Genomic DNA, 25,254 nt, shown 5'->3' on the forward strand with positions numbered 1-25,254 from the left:
GAAAATAAAGTTGTCACTTAAACCTATACACAAGAAGTTTATTTGGATTGTTCTTCTCCTATAAAAGGAAGCTGGAAACTAGCCAGGGATTGCTACCACACCTTGCCACGTCAAAATGCTAGCCACAGTGAGGCTGGCACAGAGGCTCCCTGGGTGCACAGCACGAACCACTCCCCTTACCTGTCCTGTTTGCAGGACAGAAACCATCCCCACTTGTAAGAAAAGTTGGCACCATCAGCTCCAGGACACCGTGAGGTCCTTGCTACTGGGGTTATACCACAGACATCCACCTTCTCAGTAGTGGCATTTGGTACAACCTCTCTCCAACCAGGCAATAAGATCTGTGTGTTGTCAGAACTGCTGCCAGGAGTTTTGCCAGCACAGCTGCACCACTCACAAGTACAAGTGTCACTTTCACAGCCATGTTACCAAAACAACAGTGTAAATTTAAGTCCATGACAGTATCAAACTGGAGTCATTTCTCCACAGAGAAAGGAGGATGGGAAGAGCAGTGATTACTGATGGGTAACCAATTTGAGAAGTTCATTTCCCAACTGGAAATACACATCATCTTCCCTAGAAAGCAAAAAAAAAAAAAGTGAAAACCAAAAACAATCCATATATGGCTATCATAAATAACATTCATTTCTTCATTTACTTTCCTTCTATCACAAAGTGCAGCTCGTGAGAGATGGCACTTCCTTACCACACGAGAAGGAACAGCCTTCTCCATTAATCTTTTCCAATGAGTCACCAGAAGAAGAGTGAAGTGAATCACAGCACGCTTGGGTGCTGGTAACATGCACCAGGCAAGGCAGCAATTCCAGCACATGTTGGGAAGCTCTCCAATCCCTCAACAAGCTCTTGCTTGTGGCACCGAGCTTGCAAAAAATCCAAGAATCATCTGTACAACTCTCAGTCATACGGTCTGATTTTGGGTGGTCCCGAGTGAAGCCAGGAGTTGAACTCAAGGATCTTCACAGATCCCTTCCAATTCAGGATATTCTATGATTCTACAACCCCTGCACATGAAGATAATCATCACTTCCCAGCATAGCCTCACCTGCCAAACATCAAGAAAGATAAAGCAACAAATCTCACTCAGGATGCCTCAGCTAGCAGAGGCGCACTGTCTCACGAGTCACTGTAATATAAATCCTCCCATCAAGCTCACAATATCATTTGCAGCACCAGGCTTCTCAAGTTTCTCTGGATGAAGCACTATTTTAGCTCTATGTTTAGTACTTGGAAAGTAGCCAGAAGACTTCCATAACCACCACTGATTTGTTAATCCCTTAATGCACAGGCACTGTTTGTTACTTAGGATGTCAGGTTTCATCACTCCTCAGCACAGTGGTGATAGAACTTCTTGACATCAGACTGCAAATATTATTGCAATGTCAATACTCCCAGGGAGGAAGCCAGGCTAAGTTAAAATGTGACTTTGGTGTTGACAAGCCAGTTTGGCATTGTCGAGTTCAAACTACCAGGATCACCTGGCAACTTCAAAAACAAGAGAATTGTCACAAGGATCCTTTTTAAGTCCTTTGAGTCTTAGCCCAAGATCCACATGGTAACAGCTAAACACCTTCCAATGAGATGAAGCAAGAAAGAGTGTGGTTAAGTGGATTACACTATTCCGGGAAAGTACTGGGAACAATGTGCACATATATGTGAGTGCAGAGACAAGGTTTCCTCACTTTTCTCACTCTTTTCATCCATAGTCAATGGAATCCGATGGAAAATGAAGTATAAAGGCAGAAGGGCTGAGCCACCCGTTAATTACTGACTGGTGGGTTGTTGTTTTTTTTTTTTGACATCAGCAGGTAGACCCAACAGAATGCCGTGCTTGGCCATGGCAGGATGAAGCCAGGCCAAGGGCACATTGAGCAGAGCCCGTCCCCAAATCCATGTGTGTCCCTGGCAGCTGCACACGCACAGCCCATCTGCTTATCGATATCTCCAATGGAATCATCTCGGGGCTTCAGCTACCACCCGCCAGCACAGGGGTTGGGAGAAAGACAGAGGGAGTTAAAATTAAATTAGCAATTGATTAATACTTGAAGCCACTCGGTAGCTGTTGTTAAGTGTCCTTCGGGGCTTTTAACCCTTCGGTGCTCCATGTTCTATGCATCACAAGTGGCAATATCAACAAGGAAACTTGGGACTTGGGGCAATTTTTTAAAAGCTCACAATCTGGTCAAAATGTGGATTTCAATAAAATTATGACTTGCCAGAATTATTTTATTGACATTTCAATAAGCACATAGCCTCCTTTTCAATGTTATTGTTTAACAGGAATATTTTGGAAACAGAACAAAATAAAGACACTGAGTCTATTTTTCAAACTCAGTGAAATGCAAAGAAAAAAATTTTGTTTAAAATGACAAAAAAGTTTTGGAACAAAACTATTCTGAAACTTAGCACTTGAAGTAAGAAGCAAAGTTTATGGAAAAAAATGTTTAACATGCCAGGGAAGTAGAACAGTGCAACAGTGAAAAGACGCAGAGAACAGGAAAAAAAGGGGAATTCTTCTGATGGTTTAAATAGACAGCTCTTCACTGACTTCAGCAGAGCTGCCCCTCTTTACACAGAGTGCTGTGTGGTAGGGGATCCAGGGGACATATCAAACAGAAGGATTGTTTTCTTCCTACTGCTTGACATTCCTATATATAGATAGGTAAGCACAAGGAATGATCAAAAGCCCAGCGGCACGTGGAGTAGACTTTGAAGGATGGATGCAAGCAAAAAATGCCAGTTTTGAAGATGTCTGCTCTGCTTTCAGCGAGATCACAAATAAAAGCTGGGAGCCAGCACTGCACAAAACTACTCCCAAGGCTGTTCTTTTACTACAGCCTTCTCATTCAACAAGATAAAAGCAAATGTAAATGGGCAAGCAAGGCAAAATCCCACAGCAAGGACACCCGTGACGCCAGGGCCTCATACTGCATGGAGGTGTCCACGTGCAAGCACAGCGCGTGTACTGCTGCTGCTGCTGCCAGCAGAGCCCCCCTGCCCACCCTTTGTGCACATCCAGATGTACTCCTCCTCAACACACACAGGGACGCTAACAGAGAATTTACTGCTCTTTTCTCTATAGCCAATTTTGAGGTAGCATTACTGCAGAAGGTGCATAGCAACAGAAGACCAAGTTCCATTATCAGGGAGTTCACAGCATTACGCTCTTCACATTGTAAGAAATCCCTACTGAATTCAGGTGGGCAGACAATTACACAGAAACCAGAGAATAGAGCTTGAGGCCACATTAATACCTATTAGGAAATAAATAACCTACCTGAGAGAGAAGCTTGTTATCATCCTCCAGCAGTTTCACTTTTGTTTCAAGTTGTCTGATGTAGTTGGAAGATGAATCTTTAGGAAAAAAGAAAAGATGTATTTCAATTTCTTGTGTTAGAGGTAAGTGCTGTCACACGGCAAGGCATTTCTTCCCCCTGTGGAACACAAGTTTGGGAAAGAACTACTGACTACAAGCATGATGGGTAAGGAGGGGACTCCACCAGAGGGTTTTTTTTTCTACTCAAGAGCTGAGATTCGGTAATAGCAGTTCCTTCTGTGAATCCATCAGAGCCACCAATCCAGGGGAAGGGAAAAAAGGAAGGAACAGTGAGGCTGAAAGATGGAGTCTCAACTTTTCCTCAAATAATTTCTGAGCTTTGAAAGATGTCCTCATTCATCTAAAATGCACCAAAATACTCAACGACAGAACAAGATGCCTCAACTCAGGTTCAGAAAACCAACCCCTTAAACATATGCTTCTTTTTTTCTTTCAAAACCAACTGACAAAATCCACAGAAATAAAATCTGTGCCAGAGTTTCCAGCACAGTAACAGGGCATGAGGCAAACAGCCAGGATCCAAGCTGAAGCATACACATCCTGAAGCATATGCAGAAATGCCTACCTATGAGACCTCTTTTTTTCTACTGGAACTATATGACAGAAACAGGAAAGCAAGGTACAGCACACCACCACATAGTACAGCAATTTTCATCCTGAAGAAATTGAATGGCGAGTTTACCCTGACAGTAAGACAGCAACATCAGAGAGGGTGACCTGGCACAGAAGATAAGTTTCCAGACATATTTGCAGGGGGCTTACTGCTAACCAAAACATCTGCTTTTTGTTTTGAAATAAGCTTTGAACCAATGCATCTGCAAATTTTACAGGGAAGAAATTAAAGGAACCTAGGAGAAACCTTTCAGCCATTTTCTTTAGAGCTTAACAGTTTGCACCAACTCCTTCCATCCACCTGTATGCCTGTAATGCTTCTCCTCCACTCGTAATTTTGGGAGCGGAGGCTGTGAATTGTTACAGCAGGAGAACAAGAAGGAGGGAGTTTTGCAGTTTTAGCATATGAAAAAGAAACCTGAACAATCTCTGCTAAAAGGGCTCTGTGAAATGGAATTATGCTTTCCCTCATTTCAATTATTACAGAATGACTGCAAAAGCCACTATTCAGCCAAAGGACCTCACGCTGAGCATGAATCAGAGAGGAACAGAGTGTTACACAGCACAGGGCTGCTGCCGGCTCCATTTGGACCAGCTTGCCATGGTCAGCAGGCACCCTCAGCTTCATCTCTGCACACAGAAACACATGCACATGTGTAAGGTTTAGGCTCGCACTGTGCCAAGAGGCTTATCTTCCTCTGTGCCAGCACCTGCCAAAGGCACTCAGTGCAAGCCTGAATGCACTTTCTTGGCCACTCTTTGGGCAGTTTTGCAGAAGAGCTAGCATGCAATCTACCACTAAGTGCTGAGAGTGCTTTGACCAGTCAAGAGAAAAATTGGAATATGCTTGGAGAAGCTCTACCATAGACAAGAGCCAAACCACACATAAAGGAACAGCAGGACCCATCAGAGTAAAGTGCCCAACTAAGCACTCGCATTCTCAGAGAAGACATGTTCATGGCTTTGTTTTTACATGCTTTGTACAAAACCAGGAAATCCAAATAAATCCTCATAAAAAAAGCATAAGACGACACCATAGGGAGCTGTGTAAGTTCAGTGAATGGCTTAAGTGGCCTAAAGATTCACAACAGCATTGCCTTCAGCTGCAGAGATGGCAAACTGTCTGCCCAACAGAAGCTCAACTACAAGAGTGGTCCACAGATCTCAGGAAAAGAGTGTGATCGATCCACAGCATCTTCCCAGCTGAGGTCTCATGCAACAGTGCCATGAATTTAGTCATGCATACAGAAATGCAGAATAAAATGCTGCAGATCTCTGCTTTAGTCAGCAAGATTTCAGCACTAGCTTCAAGAACTTGCTGAATTAGTAATGACCCCATCCTCCATTAGGGTGATGGGGAATTTAAAATCCTTAAGGATCCTTCATGGAGCACAGTTTCATCTCTTCTGTACCACTGCTCAGCCTAGTAATGCCCATTTGGCTAAGCAGTGCCCAGAACAGCCTCAAGCTCTATCAAAAGATGTGCTGAGACCTCATCTCTTCCATTTGTGTGCTTGATACAAAGCCTCCATCTGCAGATCTGGCCAGATAAGCTGTCCTCCTGAGCTATGCTCCAGCTTTGCCAAGAAGCATGCGCAGCAGAGGTGAGCACCCTTATGCAGTGATTTCAATACATCAGCTCCTGATACTCATCTCAGAGTATCAGGGCATCCAGCTCCAAGGAAGGATTCAAAGCAGTGTCAAAGGACTGACTACACACCTTCCGGGATTTCAGCAACATGGACTGAGCACAGTCCATGTGTGCATACCTTGTACATGCAGCAACACTTGCATAAACAAGTGCAAAAATGCCAGACAGTACTACAGATCTGTATGTGTTGCAGGTCACGTGCAGACATGGAACAATCAGTCTATACTGAGCCTTTCTCCTGCTTGCAGTTCAAGTCTGCTTCACAAGCAGCAGTGCTCCCACCACTCCCCTGGTAATCTCTTATCATTGCTTCATGTTTTGATTGTGCCACATATGGAACTCTGTGCCACGCTGTGTATAAACAGCAGCAATAACAACAACTTATGGGAACTATTTCTGAGTCCTCTTCCCCATCCTGTGCCCTCAAAGTGCAGAGAAGCTGGAGGTGGTCATCTTTGGCATCCCTACCCCTCCAGCACAAGGGTATATGTGTATATGGCTCAAAGTAAAGGTTCACAACCAAAGCTTCACTAGCAATGCTCTTCGTGTGGTAGCTTTAGCATTGCTAACATCTGTACAGAGTTAATGTTAAATGGTTGAATAGTGACACAGAAGCTACTGTGACTATGTCTTGAGAGCTATAAGGAGCGACCAAGAGATTAGCCATAGCTGCCTAAGAAAAAGAAACAGTGAGAAAATTATTTTCTCGCTTTTTTCAAATCCTTTGCAAAGAAAAAGCCATTCTTTGGACAGGCTGGGGAGGCAATCTCTGTATCTCCAGGAAGGAATGCACACCACAATCACCGTTACCATTAAAAGCCTGCTCTGAGACTTGCTAGAATTCTTCACACAACACTGTTCAACCCCAAACCATGTCTGATGTTGTGCTTTCTGACTGACACAGCAACATAAAATTTAAGCAGAAAAAAAAAAAAAAATCAACTTAGTTCCTTTGTCAGCAGAAGATGCTCTATTTCAGGCAAAGGCTGAGAAACAGTGGTCAGAACCACCACCATCCTCACCATACGCTTGAAGATGAATAGTCTCCATCTTCTGTGCCTCCCTGTGCTGAGGTGGGCACCAGATGAGTCACTTGCATCTTGATCTCAGGTCTAAAGAATCCCATGACAGCAGGCAGTAACACTCCAGGCCGAGACTCTCCCACGTTAGATCAAGAAACACATTCCCAGCATTTTTCTGCCTCTGACCTTCCTCTTATCAGTGAGTTTCCCCCCTTGCCTGCCTCCCTCACAGCCGTGGGGTGAGGATGGCCCCGCTGACCCACCCAAGAGAGGCAGCAGAGCTGGAATGTTGGCAGCTTGGACCCCTTCATTCCCATTATGAGGAATGATTAGGAAAATGAATGGTCTCAGCACCTTGTCAAAGCCTGCTGTCAGCCTTGAGGAATGCTGCACCTTCAGCCCAAGAGCTTTCTCCCTGGCAGCATGAGCCAGACCCCTGGCACACCCAACTGGCCCATCATCTCACAGAACAATACAGCACCCACTTCGAGCCCACCCACACCAGCTGGTGCATCACCAGAGTCCCACTGTGTCCTACCTCATAAGGCAGGGTAGGACACTGCTCTGTGAATGCATGGCACAATGAAATACAGTATCAAGGATGGAAGTCAAAGACACGTGAGAAGACGAACTCAGGAGTACACCTGGTCAGCTGCAATGGGATGACATCAGGACCAAAATGCCCCTCTTCTCACACTCCTCAAGGTCACAGGCTGTGGCTATATGAGCAATGTTTGCCTTAGTTGACCAGATGGCACCAGACAGAATTTCCCCTCAAAACTTTGTGTCTCCCACCCACAACCCTTGCACACATCAGACTGGCCACCACTCCTGGAGCACCTTTAGGCAGCAGGAGGCTGGGGCTGCCCCCAGCACAGCACCTCTGCAGGCAGCCAGCAAGCAACACTGACAGAACTTGCACCAAGAGTGCCATAATTAGCCATCGCTCGCTTACACAATGTAAATGCTTCAAGCTAAACTGTTCACAGACCTGTAAAACCTGAAGTCCTGTTTCTTTACAGAGCCTTTGAAGAACTAATTGGATATAGCTCCTCACATTATCTCCATGAGAGGTAAGAGCACTGCATTCCAGCCCATGAAGGAGCATTACTGTTATTATCCACCACCCTCAAGATTTACCGCCTTAAAAAATACACTCCATCTGGAATCAGCTGTGATGTAATCTAGCTGAATAACTTTTCTCCACATAGACAAACCACTTAATACTCATTACAGCCAAATTGAGGCAAGACAAATCACTTTACCTTGTTTTAACTAAATGCCCTTTGATGGAGCAAGAGCTGCCTGGCTCCTGAAGCTTTTTTAAAACAGAAATTAGAAACTGTTTCAACAATCAAAACAATCTCGCAGCCTGCAGAGCACAGAGCAGCGTCATTTTAAAAAACAGTCAGAAACACTGGAGCCTTTCTGATCCTCATTTGAGATTTCAGAGGAAACTGTCTAAGGGGTAAGTAAGATGAATTATGCATTTATTTTGACAGTAACAAATGTTTTTATTTCCACTTCTGTTATTTCTCAAAACCATAAGCACGCAGAGCAGAGGCTTGCATTGTAGCAAAGTGGTTGGGATCAAGCCACATTTATTTAAGCCCTTATACCAAAGCTTTCCTTACTTCGGCACTTGAACAGATGCAAGAAATGCAATGACTTTACTCAGCACAGTTCACAACAGAGATGCAAGAAAAGGTTAATATCACACTCCTTGGAACAAGGATGCTCCACAGCCCCCCAGCTGTCTCAGTCACAGTACCCACACCCTGCTGGGGCAATGCGAAATGGCCTCCTGTTGTGATTCCTCCCCAGGACATACAGTTACAAGTAGGATTTACAAAAGCAAAGCACAGCTCTATTTACTTTGTCACCGTCCTGCCAACAAGACCCTCCCATCCCTCACCAAAAGCAGCGACCCTAAGGGGATTCTCCCAAAGCCAAAAAGGAAAGACACAGGAAGGAGGGATGGCCTGCCAGTCTTACACTTTGCTAGGACCTGCCTCATTCTCCCTCATGTGATGGGATGTTGGGTGTTCCTGCTTTCTCCCCTTCCACTAAAGATCATCTCATAGGAAGATCTTCACCTGTGCTCAATAAAACATTTCACTGTTTGTCAGCGGTTTTGTTATCACACCTCTACTCTTCAGCACAATATTTCAGATTCTTACTGCTCTGTTGGTTTTGCTTCTTGACAACCAGGCTGAAAAATGGGCCAGGGGCTACATCTTGTGAAAAAGGTGATTTATTAAGGCAGTAGGGCTTCCTCAGACCAGCTGGGAAGCAGATGAAACTCACTCTTTTTATACCTACACTACAGAAAACATTCAGAGGTGGACAAAACCATAACCCCTGATTTTTCCTAGGCAGCCCCCATCTTTCTGCTCTTACCATCAAAACCCACTGATAGAACTACAGAATCACGTAGGTTGGAAAAGAACATCTGATGCAAACCATGGTGACACCTGTCTGAGTAAGACTAGTAAGATCTGACCTCATATAGTTCAAGTGCAGGTGATTTCTCAAGATAGGTATTAAAACACCATTCAAGACAATAGAGAAGTGCACCATCAATCCCAAATAACACAGAAATCCAGTCTCAGATTAACACACTTTTTTTTTTTTTTAACCACCCCACACCAGTGGCTGTGTGCTGACAACAAGGCCGTGCTAAGCACTGCTCAGGCAGGATGATGGGACATATGCCACTGAAGCTATTTAATTAATGTTTTCAAGCAAGTCTCCAGCTATGAGCTCTGAAGTTTTCCAAGACTCCACGCTCCCAATTCAGTTCCAGTTCATTAGGCCTGTCTGGGAGCTTAGCAGCCTCCAGTCAGCCTGTAGAAGTCCGATAAGGTCTCTCTGACTTCAGATGTCACTGTTCACTGCTGCAACTCTCAGCCATGACATCACCTTCCAGCACAGCACATCTGCCCACTGCCACTGTCAACAGCAGCTCAAGAGCTCCCGATACCTTATCAGGATTCCATTAGGACGCAGCTGATAGGAAAGGAGGAGTGTGCGCCTGTGTGTGCCTGGCATGGCAGAGCAGCCAGGAGAGAGCTGTCTTGTCTCTTCAGCAAGTGCCTACCCCTATCTCCTTTTTCGTCTGGGTGACCTTTACGTTACAATCTTCACTGGGACCATCCTTCTATCACCAAAAAAGCAACGCAGGAGCCACTGGAGAGCTCTTGCACCCCACTACTAACCTGTACAACCTGCTTAGTGGGAAGAGGGAAATAAAGCAGCAAAGAGAGTCTTACTTTATCTTGCTGTGTGAATTACATTTCGACACAGGAGAATAGTAGAACATTTTGTTGTCCTTTATAGGGAAAAATGGTGATTCCCAAATTTCTCAGCAAAATCTTCTACCTGTTCCCACTGCCTGCACAGCCCAGCTCAGCCACAATGATCATCCACTATTGTTTGTCCAGGCTTCCCAGGGAAAACTTTCTTTCTACCCTCCAGAGATTCTGAAGGCAAACAACCTAGGAAAAGATTTGTGTTTGCTTTGCAAGCTGTGTTTTAATGCCTAATTGAGGACAAAACTCTGAGAACAATCAGCATCAGATTTATTTGAGGTTCAGCCTCAGACTGAGCTTTCAAGCAAAAGTGGATGGACTATAATTAGATGCAAACAGTGCTAGAAATATTTGTGTCCAATACATGCACAGCCAGACAGCTCTGACTGGCGTACGTGTAACAGAGGGAAGCTGATTTACACGAGCTGCAGCACGCTTGCCCTGTGCATAGAAAAGCCTGCACCGTCAGAGGCAGCAGGTGCTCCCTGGATCAGTTCCAGCACCCACCACAGCTCTGTGACAATGGGCAGATCTCAGGTCTTGCTTGGCCTCTTTAAGATGCCGTGTGCAGTCCAACCACGTGGATGGGCTCAACGGACTGTATGAATACCAAGAGAACAATTTCAAAGAGTACAGAAGAATGTTCAAATTTTAGGTGGATCAGAGTGATTCTCCCTTCCAGAGTGTGGTACCAGCACTACTATGTCAGGCGCTTACTGGATGATAGGAAGGGAGACAACAGAAGATGCAGAAGCCGTAAGAACAGGGCAACATCTAACTGACTACTGTAGGTGATGCTGTGCTCATGAAAACCTGCAAGTAAAAAACTGAAGACAACATAAACAGCACAAGCAGACCAGAGGATCTTTGGTTGTCCCATTCCTTAGTCAATGCAGATTCAATCACAAAGATTCACTTCCCGTGGTCATGGCAATACCAAAACAGTGCAAGAACTGCTGCCACCAAATCCAGCAGAGTAAAGTCACAGCCTACTGACCAGTGCCAAAGCAGTGAATTAGGAGATCATCATAATCTTTCTTATCCTATACCTCTCTGCTATTGCTACAGATGGACAAGGGCTGATCTACCACAGTATGGCCCATCCAGGATCTCCCATAAGGGACTAATTTTAGATACTGAGATCTAAATCCCCCACACTGGACAGATCCATGTATGGCTTCTCATTGGTGCAACAGACATCACTGATGAACAAAAGGGAATGGATAAACTTTTCCATTGACGTGACCAGATCCTATGAGCTACTTGGGCTGGACTCTTCCTTGGGGCAAGAGAGAGGTAAACAAAGTTGTGTCAACAACACTCATTTGGGCTGCAAGTTCCTCACAGCTAATGGGATTCTGCAGCTTTAATGATTATGAAAAGGTTAAAATGACCTGCCAGGCACCCTGAGTTGTTTAAGCCTCTTTTCCTTCCTCGTGCTGCTTTAATCTTGGTAACTCAGTCACGTGACCCAGTTAAAAAAAGCCCCAAAGCCGATTAGTGGCTTCTACGACTCAAAACTACTGGCTATTAAGGACTCAAAACATTTGGAATGGTGTGACTGCTTTGGGAAGAAGAGTCCACTCCTTCTGGGTGCACCTCAACAGATGCTGCAGCCTCCAGCAATCAACAAGATGATGAAAAGGAAGAACTCCTGACAGTAAGGGTACACACTGTACTGGTCTCCACTGGTTGATTAATTCCTCCCTCCCACATCCAAAACACAATCTTCTCCCATCTCACCTGGGATGTTCTCATAGTAGGACCCTGTCCCTGTCCATACAACAGCAACTAAAGGCTGACCCACCATACAATCAACTTACTATGCCTAAAACCTCCACTGGACCTACAGTTTTGTGGCAGCATCCTTCAATTCCTCATGCATAGCAGTTCTGTGGAAAAGGATGTTAGGGACATTTGCAATTTGTAACATGGACAAGAGCCCATGTCATGCTCCAGTAAAAGCAGTATGTAGGATCACACTGTGATGCAGAAGCAAGAACCCTAAATAGGAACTGAGAAAATAATCCTCCATCATCAGTGCTGCTAAGGATCTTGAATACAGATCTGTGTCCACTTTTAGGCATCGTGCTTCAGGAGTCAGGCGGACTAGTTGGAAGGAATTCAGGGAAAAATAAGGAGGATCAGAGAGTGGAAAGTATAATCTAGCAGGAGAGCTCAAAGGAACACAGACTGGTTAGCCTGGAGAAGAAATGGCTGAACAAAGACATAGTAACGGGTTCAAGTATGTAAGTGATCATCAAAAGAAGAAGCAAACAAATTGCTCTCTGTGTTCACCCAGGGAGAGCAAGCTCTCTAATAACAGGGATACAGGAAGGCTGAAAGAGATGGCCCTGGGTGGTTGAAACTGCCACTGATGATGGCTCTCATGAAGAAGTTACATAAACATCTGCTGGGAGCAGTGTAGGTACAGCTGGGTCTGCCTTGAAGCAAAGGGATGGGTTTGGTGACCCAACAGTGCTTCAATTCTGTTCTCCATGAGTATCCTGAATGCACTACATGTGAGAAAATCTATGGATATTTCACTTAAATTCCAGAAAGGAAATACCATAGTTATTTAAAGGCAAAAATGAAATCAGCAAGTCTTCAACTGGCACACGAGACCCAATAATCTGAAACCATCCAAGCATTTTCATTTTCCATCTCCTGCAGAAATTCTCACTGAACTGCACAGTGGCTGGCAAAGAAAGGTGAAAGAAGAGCAGGTAAGGGCACACGAAGAACTAGTTCTGGCTTAGAACCCTGGGATACTAATAGGATACAGGCAATAAAAAGGTTCTATTGGAAACAGTTGGCTGCTTTAAAATACTGCTAGAGATTTCAGAGTTAGTTCTTCCAGACAAGAGAGTTGTCATCTTTAGGAGTTATCATTTCCAGCTTTTCCACAGAAATCAGTAATCCTAAATCACAGAAGGCCAACACACACCAAGCTCAGTATGATTATAGCAACAACATATGGCCTCTGTCCCAAAGAGAGGGGCTCAACGAATGCAGGCGAGCTGAGGAATGCCAAGAACCCATGTTGGTTTGGAAACAGCCTCAGCAGCAAAACAGCCAAACCACAGTCAAGGTTTGCAGACACTATGAGAAGGGAAGGGCCTGGAGATGGCTATGAAGACAGTTGTGTCCACGTACACAAAAATGTCTCTCTCCAGATTTGAGCTCACACAAATGCACACAGATCTCCCCCACCTTGGGGGATTGCTGTTGTTGCTTAAAACTTCAGCATATTTGACAAGCCCTTTGCTGAGTTTCTTCAATTTTATAACAAGCCTCTAATCACAAATAGTTCAAAAGCCTGTACAGAAGACATCAGGTTAATCCAGAGCCTTGTGAAATGGAACAGTTCCGATGTAGTTTTGCTTTGAAATTTTAGATTTGTTTGAATCCAAAAACATTTTCTCCTGGACACATTAGCATTACTTCCCAGGTAAGAAGCCCTACCCAGTTTCAATTGGCTGTAAATTTATATTCAACGCTGTACGTACAAACGGGCTGGTAGGCTTTATGCAGAAATTCCAACTGCCTTTGAAGGAATTCTGCTTAGAAAGCAATAGCACAAAGCAGTCCAGCTGCAGAAGGGCTCTCCTGAGTTTACAAAACTACTTCCTAAGCAACCTGTGGGAGAAAAAGGCTGATTATAAAGCAAATTGATGTTTTTGTTGTAAATGTATATAAATACTTGCAAAGGTCTTTCTTTGTTAACATCAAGCTGAAACTTTTGCAGGCTCTGAAAACGCATTTCTGATTGTAAATTTGCTCTCCCCTTTGCTTGGGAAGATTCTTCTGGACAATAAACTCAGCAAGCCTAAGAGAGGACTGCATAATTATCCGCTGCACACAATGGAAACCAGCCTCTCCAACACGGTCCTCAACTGTCAGGAATCCAAGCTGGGTGATAATTAAAGCTCAAAACTCTTCTGCCGAGCAGAGAGAAATTAAACTTTAATTCCCAGTCCTCAGATACCTCCATGATGTACAAGGAGCCCCCCATTTAAAAAATCTCATAGATGAAATGATGCCCTCTGCAGTACCAAGAGGAAAAGTTTAATTGGCAGAGAGAAAAACTAATGATTAGGTTAATGAAAAATAGGCTCTATTGACTCAGGCTGCTTGACTATTCCTGATGAGGGTAAACAGCCTTCCCTCCCCCTCCTTCCCCAGCCCCCTTTGTCTGCTGCATAGGACAAGGCTGAAAGCAGAAACTCGTTCAAAAATGATGCCTCGGTGGGAAAAGGCTGGAGCAAGATCAAAGCTCTCCCAGCCAGGGGCCCAGCAGCACAACCTCCATGTGCCCAGGAATTCGGCATCCCCCCCTGCAAGTTGGCAGCAAAGCCAACTGCAGGCTGGGCTCAGGGATCTGCCACTGGAGACAGAGGGTGAGAGTGACAGCCGAAAAAAAGCCAGACGGTGTGAAACACTGCAAGAGCTAATTAAAAAAAAAAAAAAACAAAACAAGCAAACAAGAGCAACAGAAACTGGGATCACAGTCGCTAGTTCAGAGGCCAGCTGAGCTCTGGCTCAGGGGTTAAGGAAGACCCATCGCAAGGCTTTGGCCAGGATTAGCAGTGCCAAAAATCTCTGCAATGCCCCAGGTCACACCTGGGGTGGACAGGAGGAAATTCCTGCTCAATTGCCCGGCACACACCTGGTTTCACAGCACCACCTGCTTCAGCCATGCTACGTGGAAAAAGAGTTGGTTGGGAATTTCTTTTTTTTTTTTTTTTTTTTTTTTTTTTTTAAATACAACATTTCTTCACAGTGAAATGCTGATTTATCAAGAGAGCATTTTTAATGGAAATGTATCCAATTTCATGCAATTTTCAGCTCAGGATGAAATTTCTATTAGAACCTCAGAGAAAGCCTAAAATAGCTACAAGCCTATGGCTTAAGGCAATCACTGGGGAACGTATAAATCCCTGCACGCTAAGCTCTTCTTGAGTTGGGGATTGTGTGCACTGGTGTCAAAGACAAAAATTTCTATGGCCAACAATATGGAGCTTGGCTGCACTGCAGGAAGAAACCCTGCATCATTTCCTATTTGTCAGAAGAAACTACTGCTCTTAAACCAGTGGCTCACACCAGATAGGCAAAGCACTAGAACAGGTCCCAGTGTTCACCCATAGCTAGGTTTGGGATATGGGCACACTTTGCCATTAGCTGGCTTGATGTGCAGATCTCCCAGTGACAAAGTGCTTCTTGGGGGTCCCAGCAAGGAAGCTAATCTCTACTACAGGCCAGAGCACCAAGCACAACTGCTCTGCCAGCAGTTATGAAGACTTTCAGAGCACAGGTTTCGCACTGCGGCTCAGAAGAGGAGAGGAGACCGCCAGAAATGCAAGTGGTGGCTTTGGGTACTTGCTGAGATAACTCTTCCCTCTTCCCATTGTGCAGTTCCTCCTTTCCAGTCAGACTCAGAAAAACAGAGAGACTCACACCGTTGTTCTGCCAGCTGTAGTTAAACATTACACGCTCCAAATGCCTAGTGATTTAACTCAGTTTTGATAAACACATTCCAGTGGCAGCATGACCATGGGAGGAAGGTGCGTGTCTTCTGTACACCTCCGAGGACTGAGCACAGCCAGGAATAACAGCCACACATAAAAACTATGAAGTATTTACAGTTTCTCTACTGTGCAGTCCTTCAGTGTCGAGCATAAAGAAGGCATAAATCTGACTCCTGCCAGCTTTCACCTGAGATATAATTTAACAACAAGTAATTGGGTCATGAAGGAGCCCCTTCTTGCCATCAAATCACACACCATTGCCTGTGTTCTTACACAGGCATGGGGAAAAATCCTCTTTTCAGAAAGTACTGATACTCCTCTCTCTACCTGCAGTCTTCTGCCAGCACCTGCAGCCCTGCTGGAGGAGCTTGCAAAAGGAAATTAAACAGGAAAAGGGCTGTCAAGTGCAATGTGTTGGCTACGTGGTGCTGGTGGATGGTTTGTCAGGGCCAGCTGGAAACAGCAGTAGGCCAGCCAAAAATATGCTATAACCTAAAACTAAGCATAACAGGGATTCCAGATACCTGCATAGAATGACACGTGGCATAGTTTAAGAATCTGGATACAGCTAACGTATAATTAATGCCTGGAAAGAAAGGCTAGATAATACCTTAGACACTATGTTATTAAAGAAGTAGAAATAAGATAGAGGAGTAGATTAGAAGGTATCACTGGGCTGCACTGATGCAATGAGACAATAGGAAATAACTGTTTTAAATCAGTTAATAGTACAACGTTAGTACAATAAAAGCAGGAGCAATCATTTAGAAAGAGCAAGTCAATTTTCATATCTCTCTGATAACTGTGCTTTGCTATCATCCAGGCTACCACTCAAACCCAGGGGTTTTCTGGAATGCATGACAAGGCCAGCCTTTCCCAGCACTGATCTTCTAGGAGGACACTGAGTCAATTCCACTGCAAAGGGAACATGAGTGGGGAGCATCCCATCCAACAGGTCCCTGGCTATTGGGGAAACTCACGTTCCTGGGAGAACTGCACTGTCACCTTGCACAGGGCAGCTGAGGGCAGCCCAGGCATGAGCCCACCAGGGATAATAAAAATCAATCCCACAATGATCAGGTAATCAGAATAGACTTTCTGATTCCACAAGCTAAACAAATACATGCTACGGCTTTGCAAAAGGACTGTGCAAACCTAAGGATACATTTCCCTGAGGACGCGTTCAACAATTAAACCATGCAACACAGTCAGCCTCCACTGTTATTCATTAACAGGTTTATTACCTCTTGCTGAAGCCCTTTGGACTAAGCTGACCGCTCCCTAAAGGTTAACACGCACAGCTCTGGGTTGCCAAAAGCTGCCTCCATGGTTAGCTCCCAGTCCAGTTGCTCAAACTGCACAAATAACTACAGGAGCCACTTCTGCATATTCAGCTTTGAATGCTGATTTGGTATTTTGGCTTTAAAGCACAAGTTCACAGGAATAAGTTGCAAGCACGGACCCCTGCTTGCTCTGCAGTGTCACATCCATGAGTCAGTGAAAGAGCCCAGCGTTCTGTGTACCCATAACATGGCAGAACTGGGACAAAAGGAAGGGATATACGAAGAGATCAAGACACAAATGTCTTCCTTCCTGGTAGAGATGTCAGCCTCAGTTTCTCCAAATCCAGTGCATAACAGAAGCTCCTGCCGTACCAAGAGACCAGTCTCAGAAATTACCTGTGTCCATGGAGGGACTTTCAGGTTTCCCCAAAGCAGATTTTCCTCCTGTCCTTATTTAAACACAATCTAAGCAAGCAAGCCACACAATTACCTTCCCAGAGAAACTATTCCAGAACCTAATAGCTTTCACCTTGAGGAAACATTTCCCAATGACTTTCTCCTTCACCTAATTTCATTCCATTAATCCTAACTGTTTGTGCTCAATCCACCCCCACGTTTCCCCACCCTTCTCATACTTGTGCTCAGTTATCAGACCCCCACAGAGGCTGCTTGCTCACCCCCTGCAGCCAGGAAGGCAAAGGCCTGATCCTGACCCTGGCTCACAGTGGGCTCAGCCTTCACAGATGTGTAAGGAAAGCCATGGAAGCTGTTTGGACAGCTGGATTTGTCCTCTCTCCCACCCTCTCTCCCCCAAATGTACCCTAAACACAGTTATAATGGAAGAGTCACCCCCGCCTTGCTGCACAACGTGCTTTGCAATGCCAATTTCCATCTCACAAGCACACTGCCTGCACAGCGCTATTTGTGTTGACCAACAGGAATTTAATCAACTAACAATAATATACGGGGTAATACTCAATTGTTTGAATCTGCCAGTCAGATGAAAGGATTTACAAAGGCTGGATTTAACTCCCAGCCCTGGCAGCTTTCCCACGGTCTCCCTCTAATCTAGTGAGCTAGAGAGAATATGTGAAAACTCCAAAATCTGTGTTTTCCTGCAGGGTGCGTTAAATTTAAGTCTCTCGACTGCAGATCTGTACTTTTGTCATGCCCCCTGCTCAGCTGCCTGCTCTACCTAACCCTAAGTGAGCATTACACCACAGCAAAGCGCACTCAGAGACAGCCAGCTTACGCAATCACTAATTCCATAAGCATTACAATGTCTTTAGTGACAAAAAGGCTAAACAGAGCTCAGACCGACAGCAGCCAATTCACTGCACAGAACTGTGCTGAAGAAACTGATGTTGCTTGGGAAAACCCATGAGCTGCACCATCGCTGGATCAGCAGTTACCACCCCCTCAGCAGGTTTGAGAATGTCTTACAACACCGCAAATCATTGACAAGTTTGTGTTTGCTTACTTTGGAGAAGAGAAGCCTTATTACACAAAAACAGTGAAATACTCCTAAATGTTTTCACTGGTGGCCCTGCAATCCAGGGCCAGAGGAGGGCAAGTGCTCACCACTCTGGGAGTCAAGCAATTCGGCTGGAAGAGAGATAGACATGGGGGCAAACCATGATAAATGAGCTCATCTCTGTGCAAGAGCTGGATATAGAAAGAAGCAAGGAAGCAACTCCAGCCCACATCACTATGTCCCTGCATCCCTTCCAAGCACACTGTCCCACCACTCGGCTGCCTGTTAGCCCATTCCTCTGGCAACCTAGCACTGCTGGTCAGGACTCCAGGGCAGAAGGTTTTTGGCCACAGCCTGATGGCCATTTTACTTCGGCTCACCACACAGCTTTAGAAGCACTTAGGGTAGGGGAGGACTGGAGCAGTGGCATGGCTCCCCCACCCAGCCAGCCTGTGATTTTGCAGACCAGTGCCTCAGAGGGACCATGGCAGAATGAAAAGAAGGAAAGAATAAACAAATCTGTTGAAGCTCTCAAGCAAGGAGAGCATGAAGTAAAAAACATCAGGATTAACCAGCAGCAAAGACAGACCATACTACTTTCCACAGGTCAGTTGCAATATTTGACTTGTTCACAGCCCAGCCAGATCCTTGTCAGCTGTTGCAGTGTAGTACTTAATAAAAGACACCTCAGGGGGTTCAGTCAATATATCCACAATGGGACAGTCTTGGAGGGACTGCCAACATGGATGCCTTCCCCTCCTTGGTAGGAAGTGAACATGCACAAGTTAATTGCCGAAGACTCAGCTTCATGGCCAGCCGTGGTTTGTGGCAAGAACAAAGTAGGGACAGCAATTTCCTGTGTTGGAAGTTTGGGCAGAGATTTGACAGCTTTAACCCCCCCAGGCTTAGGTCTTCCATTTGGTAGACCACAGTCTTCTGCCCCAGGAAGCATCCATCCCCAAACACTCAAAAAAAACCACAAAGAAAACATCTGTAAACATGGAGATGTTTAGATGGACAATAGTTGAAGATGCTTTTCTAGATGAACCCCTTCCCAGATCCATTCAAATGCTTCCGCCATCCTGAGGAGGTATCAGAGCTGCAGACCTGGGAGTTGAACGGACCACAACAAGTGAAGAAACACATACACACAACACCAAGAGGCACAGCAGATCCCTCCCTCCCCCTCCAATCTGCACTAATCTCCTCCAACGTCTGTGCTGCAGAAGATAATTTAGAGGCAATGGCATGCTCCCTAACACATTGCCTCTCTCACACAGCAATTAAATGTACATCATTGTCTGGCTGTCCCGTATCCTTGGGGCAGGCAGGATTGTCATCATCTTAAAGTCATGATTTACAGAGGTAATAATCATGGCACCAGCCTCATTACATGCCAACTTTCGGGAAATTAGGTGATAGATATTATTCATTAACTTGCCACATGATACCCATATCCATCCATCTGTTACAGCTGAGCTAACATTTTGGTTCAGAGCATGCAAGCTAATAGCTTCTTTAGGAAGGAAGGAGGCATTGTCCTGAAATGTGATGGGAGAGAAGAGTAGGATTGCAACTGCATAAAATCTGCTTACCAAAGAAAAAAAAAGAAGAAAGCTGTCAGAGCTTGAAATCTTCATGAGCAACAGAAGGATGCTCAGGCCAACGCCCTCCAAATCAGAGTAATATACAGTGCTCAAAAATGGCATGCACAAGTCAAAAACTTAGTTCCTGGTGGCTTCATTCCACAGGGAATGAATATGAAACAAAGGGAATTAACACTACTTTGGGGTGCTCTAGCAGGCTGCTTCATGACAGTGAGCTGCTTAGAGCCGTGCAAGGAGCCATCTGCACTTTGGCCATACAACATGCTGGAAGTCTAGCTGTCCCTCACCATCAGAGCCCAGGGATGCTCCAGCCATCTTCAGCAGCTTCCAGGAGCGCAGACCAGCCTTTGGCAGCCCAAGCACTGTGAAAAGAGGAGAATGCTGAACATCTGCCTCTCAATCAAGTGCTGGGACAGAAACTCCTCAAAGTACACAGGAGAGCAGTCACAGAGGAGATGAGGGCCTCCAGGGCTTATCCTGCTCATCACATAGGCTCCAGTTTTGCCTCAACTGAGATGGGCATCTTTTAAGAACTTAATTTCAGGATGAGTCACTGCCAAAAAGGGGGAATAAAAAGGATTCCTGTTAAGTATTTTTCATTATTATCTTTTCAGAGATGGCTGTGTTCTTAGGAAAAGAAACCAGAGGGCAAATGCTGAGACCTCAGAGGCACAACCCTACATTGCACAGACATCTACTCTCAAGTATTAGTCATCCTTAGGCAAATAATACAAATAGTTTCCCAGCAATTGTTTTGCCAGAAAGAAAAGTGAGTGTGGATGGTGCTGCTATTGCCAGTGCCAGCCTTTGATATGACAACACTACAAGATTCTGAAGGAGGCTCTCCAGCAATGCAGAAAGTTCGTGCCCATCAAGTTACAGCATGCCCAGGGGCCAAATTTATCTTTTCTAACCCTACTGACCCTTTTAACAAATGCTTTCTCAAGTAGAACACATGAACAAGTACCACAAAAATAACAGGGTTTCTTATTCCTCCCTCAAATGCAAGGAAGCGCTGTTGTCAGCCACAGGAAACACCAGAGCTGGCTGGGATCTTGTAGCTGGGAAACACTGCATAAGAAGTGGCAGAAGAGCAAGGGACTGGGAGGAGGGGGCAGAAAGCAGCCTGGGAGCTTGGAAACCTACTGTACCTACAGGCTTGCTGCTAACCAGGAGCCAATGGGACGTGTAACTGGGCACAGGGAGCCAGCACCCACCTGCAACTGCCCAGCACAAGGGCAGTTGAAGTCTCCAACGCAAGCAGTGCCCAGCACTCCAGCTCCAAACTGGAGCTGATGATCCCCTCTCCAGCTCAGGACATTTGGATGAGTAGAATCAAAGGCACAGTGTGTGACGATGCAGTAGCACTTCAGGAGAGGTATTTGCATCCCAACTGTGCAAGGTAACAAACCTGCCAGCACAGCAGCATTAACAAGTCTGCTGCTGCCAATGTACTTCACAGCACTTAATGAACAGCTCGGTAGCCTGAGGAATGATTAAAAACAAAGTGAAAAGAAACTGTGCTTGGAATCCATATGCTCTGCTGGGCCAGTTACATATCATGAGACCTCAAGCACAGCCTCAGACTCCTTATCCTTCTCAGACATATGGTTTGATTTCTGGCTGGTCTTGTGTGGAGCCAGGAGTTGGACTTGATGATCTTTCCATCTCAGAATATTCTACAATTCTCTTACCCCAGCCCCGTCACTTCAAGTACCAGGTCATCTCCTCCTTTCTGCCTCCAGGATCAGGGAGTGGGAACTGGACTTGAGTTGGCACAGCTGTGGTGCACAGGCTGTCCTATGCCAGGAGAAGTGCAGCTCTGGCTTGGTGATGCAGGGGACATAGTGCCCAAGCCACACATCCAGACAGAAACAACATGCACTCCTCAGCATCAACACTTGTCTTCCTGGGAGAACAGTTGGAAACAACCATTCAGTGTCGTAGAGAGCCTTAAGATTCATTCTGCAGCATTGCTCATGACATCTGTAGCACACATCATGAGGTTAGATATTGTTATTAGCATTACAGGGATGTAATTATTGCATAATTCCAGGATTCACATCAACAGATCTGTATTCCTTCAGGACTCAGCTGCATTTGCCTAGGGCAACAAGATGGTAGAGAAAGCAAAATGTTCAGCAGGCAGAAAGGGATAACAATATGAACACAGAGTAGATATGAAGACAGTTAGGCTAGAAACTAGGAAAAGGAGGCATGAGACTCAGGAACGGCCTTTCAGCACAAACAGTGGGGACAAAAGGGCAGTGAGACCCTGACATGGGCTGCTCAGAGAGCTGTGGTGCCCACCCCTGGAGGCATTCAAGGCCAGGTTGGATGGGGCCTTGGGCAGTCTGATCTGGTGGATGCCAGCCAGCCCAAAACAGAGTGCTGGAACTGGATGATCTTTAAGATCCCTTCCAACCCAAGCCATTCTATGATTCTATGAAAGTGCTGAATTGATTTCAAAACGTCCTCAGCTGGGACAAAAAGCATTGGCCATCCCAAAAGCCCTCCCAAACCAAAACACCCTCCAGTATCAATGCATTTTGTACACAGAGCCCGCTGCCACACGACACGCACACAGGCCTGGCATCACAAAGTAAGGCATAATTAGAAGTAGATTCCACCCAAATTAACTTGCAAAAATAAAGATGCAGGAGTGAATTCAGCCCTGATTTAATTCTACTTAAAGTCACTGAAATTACCCCAGAGATTAACGTGGCCAACTTGAATACACGTCTCACAGCCATCAAAGGAGCTGTGCACTTGCAAAGGGCGTAACAGGTCTCTTGGATCTGTCAACCGTGAGCCAGGCACGTTCAGGATGAAGGCAATGGACAGAAGTCCCTCTTGGTTCAGATGCCCTTTAGCACTTCAACAAGCTGCTTCTGCAGAGTTTTTGGACCAGGAAAAAAACTGACTTTCAGCTTTTCTCCAAAGTAAAACAAGTAATACACTCTCCTTCAGGTCACTGCTGCAGCACTGGGAGGCCCTTGGGAGCGTGAGCTTTCAGACAGATTAGTACAGCTTCACTGGAGAGGGGAGGACGACAGACACCACTTAGCAGACTGCAAGAGGGGCTCATCCCTGAGCTGAATTTTCTTCACAGTCTCACAGTCCCTTGATCAGACAGGTCAGCTCCAAAATAATGAAGTGCAAACACTTTCGCTCTCACTAATTAGTTTTAATTAAGACACTGGATAAAGGGTGTCTTTTTTTCTTTTTGCCTTTACTCTGATGGTCTTCATTTTTAAAGAGGATCTCAAATATTCAGATGCCTGAACCACAGCCTCAGTGACAACATTTCAGATAAACAAAATAATGGAGTATTTTACAAATATTGGCAAGTTTGCATGTAATGATCGGCATATTGTTAAGGACCTGCATACCTACCTGATGGATTTATGATCACCAAGAGAACAAGGAGGCCTTCCTCATACAAAGCTCCAGGAAAATTTAGGGAGTTTATCACAGTTACTGCGTCACCATTGGCTTTTTAAACCCTTTTTGTGAATTATAATTAATGGTTATCAGAGTGATGCACAGCTATAATCAATTGTCTGTGCTTCTGCCCATAAAGGACACTATCAAGGGCAAGAAAGCACAAATAAAAAAAAGAAAACGCAATGCTCTGTCCTCTTCCCTTTCAGCCTTGATGCCATGGGTCAGACTGTTATTCCTAAGCACAAACTGTTCCCTTTCAATGCAGTTCCACCCTCATCCTGCCAGGTGACCCTGAGGCTGTGCTGGGTGGATTGCTCTGGGGACCATGGGGCAGCCCTGCCATCCCCAGTACTCCCAGGCACCCGACTCACTGCTCTAATTTTGGTGCTGACAGCCTTGAGAACATCTGGGGAAGATGTCTGCTGTACAGACGCCAGCAGCCAGTGGCAGAGCCTCAGCAAAGCAACAGAAACCCCACAAGAGGTTCACAAAGGTCAGTGCCACAAGGACCCAGCAAAAAGCTGCAAATCAGCACCCCCAACACTGCCAACTGCCAGATCCCTGGGGTGCACAGAGCTCATTCTGAATCCCTTTCTTTGGAGAACAGGGAGCTGCTCAAATTGATGCATTCCCAAATCCCTGATTCGCTCGCTGCCTCTTTCCTGAAGAGAAGAGCTATAGTCATCCCTAAATGCCAAAGATAACACAATTGAGAAAGGGATGCCATATTACACACCAAACTATTGGAGAAAATCCCACTTTATCTCAACAAAACAACTTTCCCTTCCTACCTCTGGCAGAAGAAAGGCCGACCCCACCTAGCTGCAATTGTATAACCCAGCTGCAGTATCTAAAGCAATGTCTACCTGGGAAAAAGACATAGGGCAAATACTTCATGCCTGGTTCACTGTCTGTAGGGGGATACAGTGTTTGGAAGCTAAAAAAAATAAGGACAGTGGCAGTTATCAGCCAGATCAGGGGAGTATTACTTTAGAAAAACAGCCCCTTGGGAAAATGATACAGATCAGAAGGGCAGTTTGACATGAGAGCTGGGAGATGGGCAGGATGAGCAGGTTAGGCTTTTCCACCTCTGTATATAGGTGTGGTGCCACTGCAAGATTTCCCTCCTGCCATCGTGGTCTCTGAAACACACACCACAGCTGCACTTGCTGCAGTGCCTCCTGAACCCATTTCATGCACATCTATGTGGTCACTCAGGCTCAAGACATCAGTTTGAAAATCCCTAAAGCCTGACATCTAATCCTAACAGGTTGAATCCACCAGCTCCTGTGCAGGCAATGTTGCAAAAGGAAAGTTCATGCTTCTTGCTCCTATGAGGAAGAATGTTAGACAATATTGATGCTCATTTAAAAAAAAAAAAAAAAAAAAAAGACTTTTTGCAAAGCTAGACAAAAAAAATACCACTGTCCTGGGAAACATCTTTCCCACTGGCTTCTCCTTAAGGATTCAGTTTAGGCTTGTGGGAACTTAACACATTAGAAACTCGCCCATAATTTGCATGCCCCAAACAGCAGGGAGATATCATGAGATCTAGTATTACTGAGATTTCTTTCCTTTGGCAAAACATATTCCAGAACATTTACTTGCATAGAAGTTCACACATCATTACAACTAAACAGTGCGCCTAGTGAGTGAAGACAGGGCACAAGATGACACATTACCCTGTGGTTTTATTATACTAGCTTTGCTTCCTTACCTCATTTGCAAAATTAGGGCTGGTCATAATCCTTCCATCAGTCTTTCCTGAAAATTAGGAAGAGGCTGAACCAGATTTTCCAATTAAAAAAATCTTCCCACAGTTCCAGAGACGTGAAGACAAACTTGCCAAGTATTTCACCTGAAGGAGCTTTCTGAAGCACCAACCCAGCACCTGAATGCCAAAACATTCCTTTGCAAGCAAGTCCCAGGAGCATACACAGCCAAAGTGATCTCCACACCCTATG

The 25,254-nt window shown here is 45.2% G+C and overlaps 1 protein-coding gene across 2 annotated transcripts in view; it reads right to left on the minus strand.

The window, feature by feature from the left end:
* Positions 1-25,254, minus strand: part of CCDC85C (coiled-coil domain containing 85C) — a 101,960-nt gene that overhangs the window by 36,276 nt on the left and 40,430 nt on the right. For both annotated transcript variants that reach the window (XM_031593015.2, XM_090141595.1), the window contains exon 2: positions 3,296-3,372. In XM_031593015.2, coding sequence (XP_031448875.1) covers positions 3,296-3,372 — 77 coding nt within the window. The remainder of the gene's footprint in view (positions 1-3,295; positions 3,373-25,254) is intronic.

The sequence above is a fragment of the Phasianus colchicus genome, chromosome 5 (genome assembly GCF_987193195.1).
Source record: "Phasianus colchicus chromosome 5, bPhaCol1.hap1.1, whole genome shotgun sequence".
NCBI classification, from domain to species: Eukaryota; Metazoa; Chordata; class Aves; order Galliformes; family Phasianidae; genus Phasianus; species Phasianus colchicus.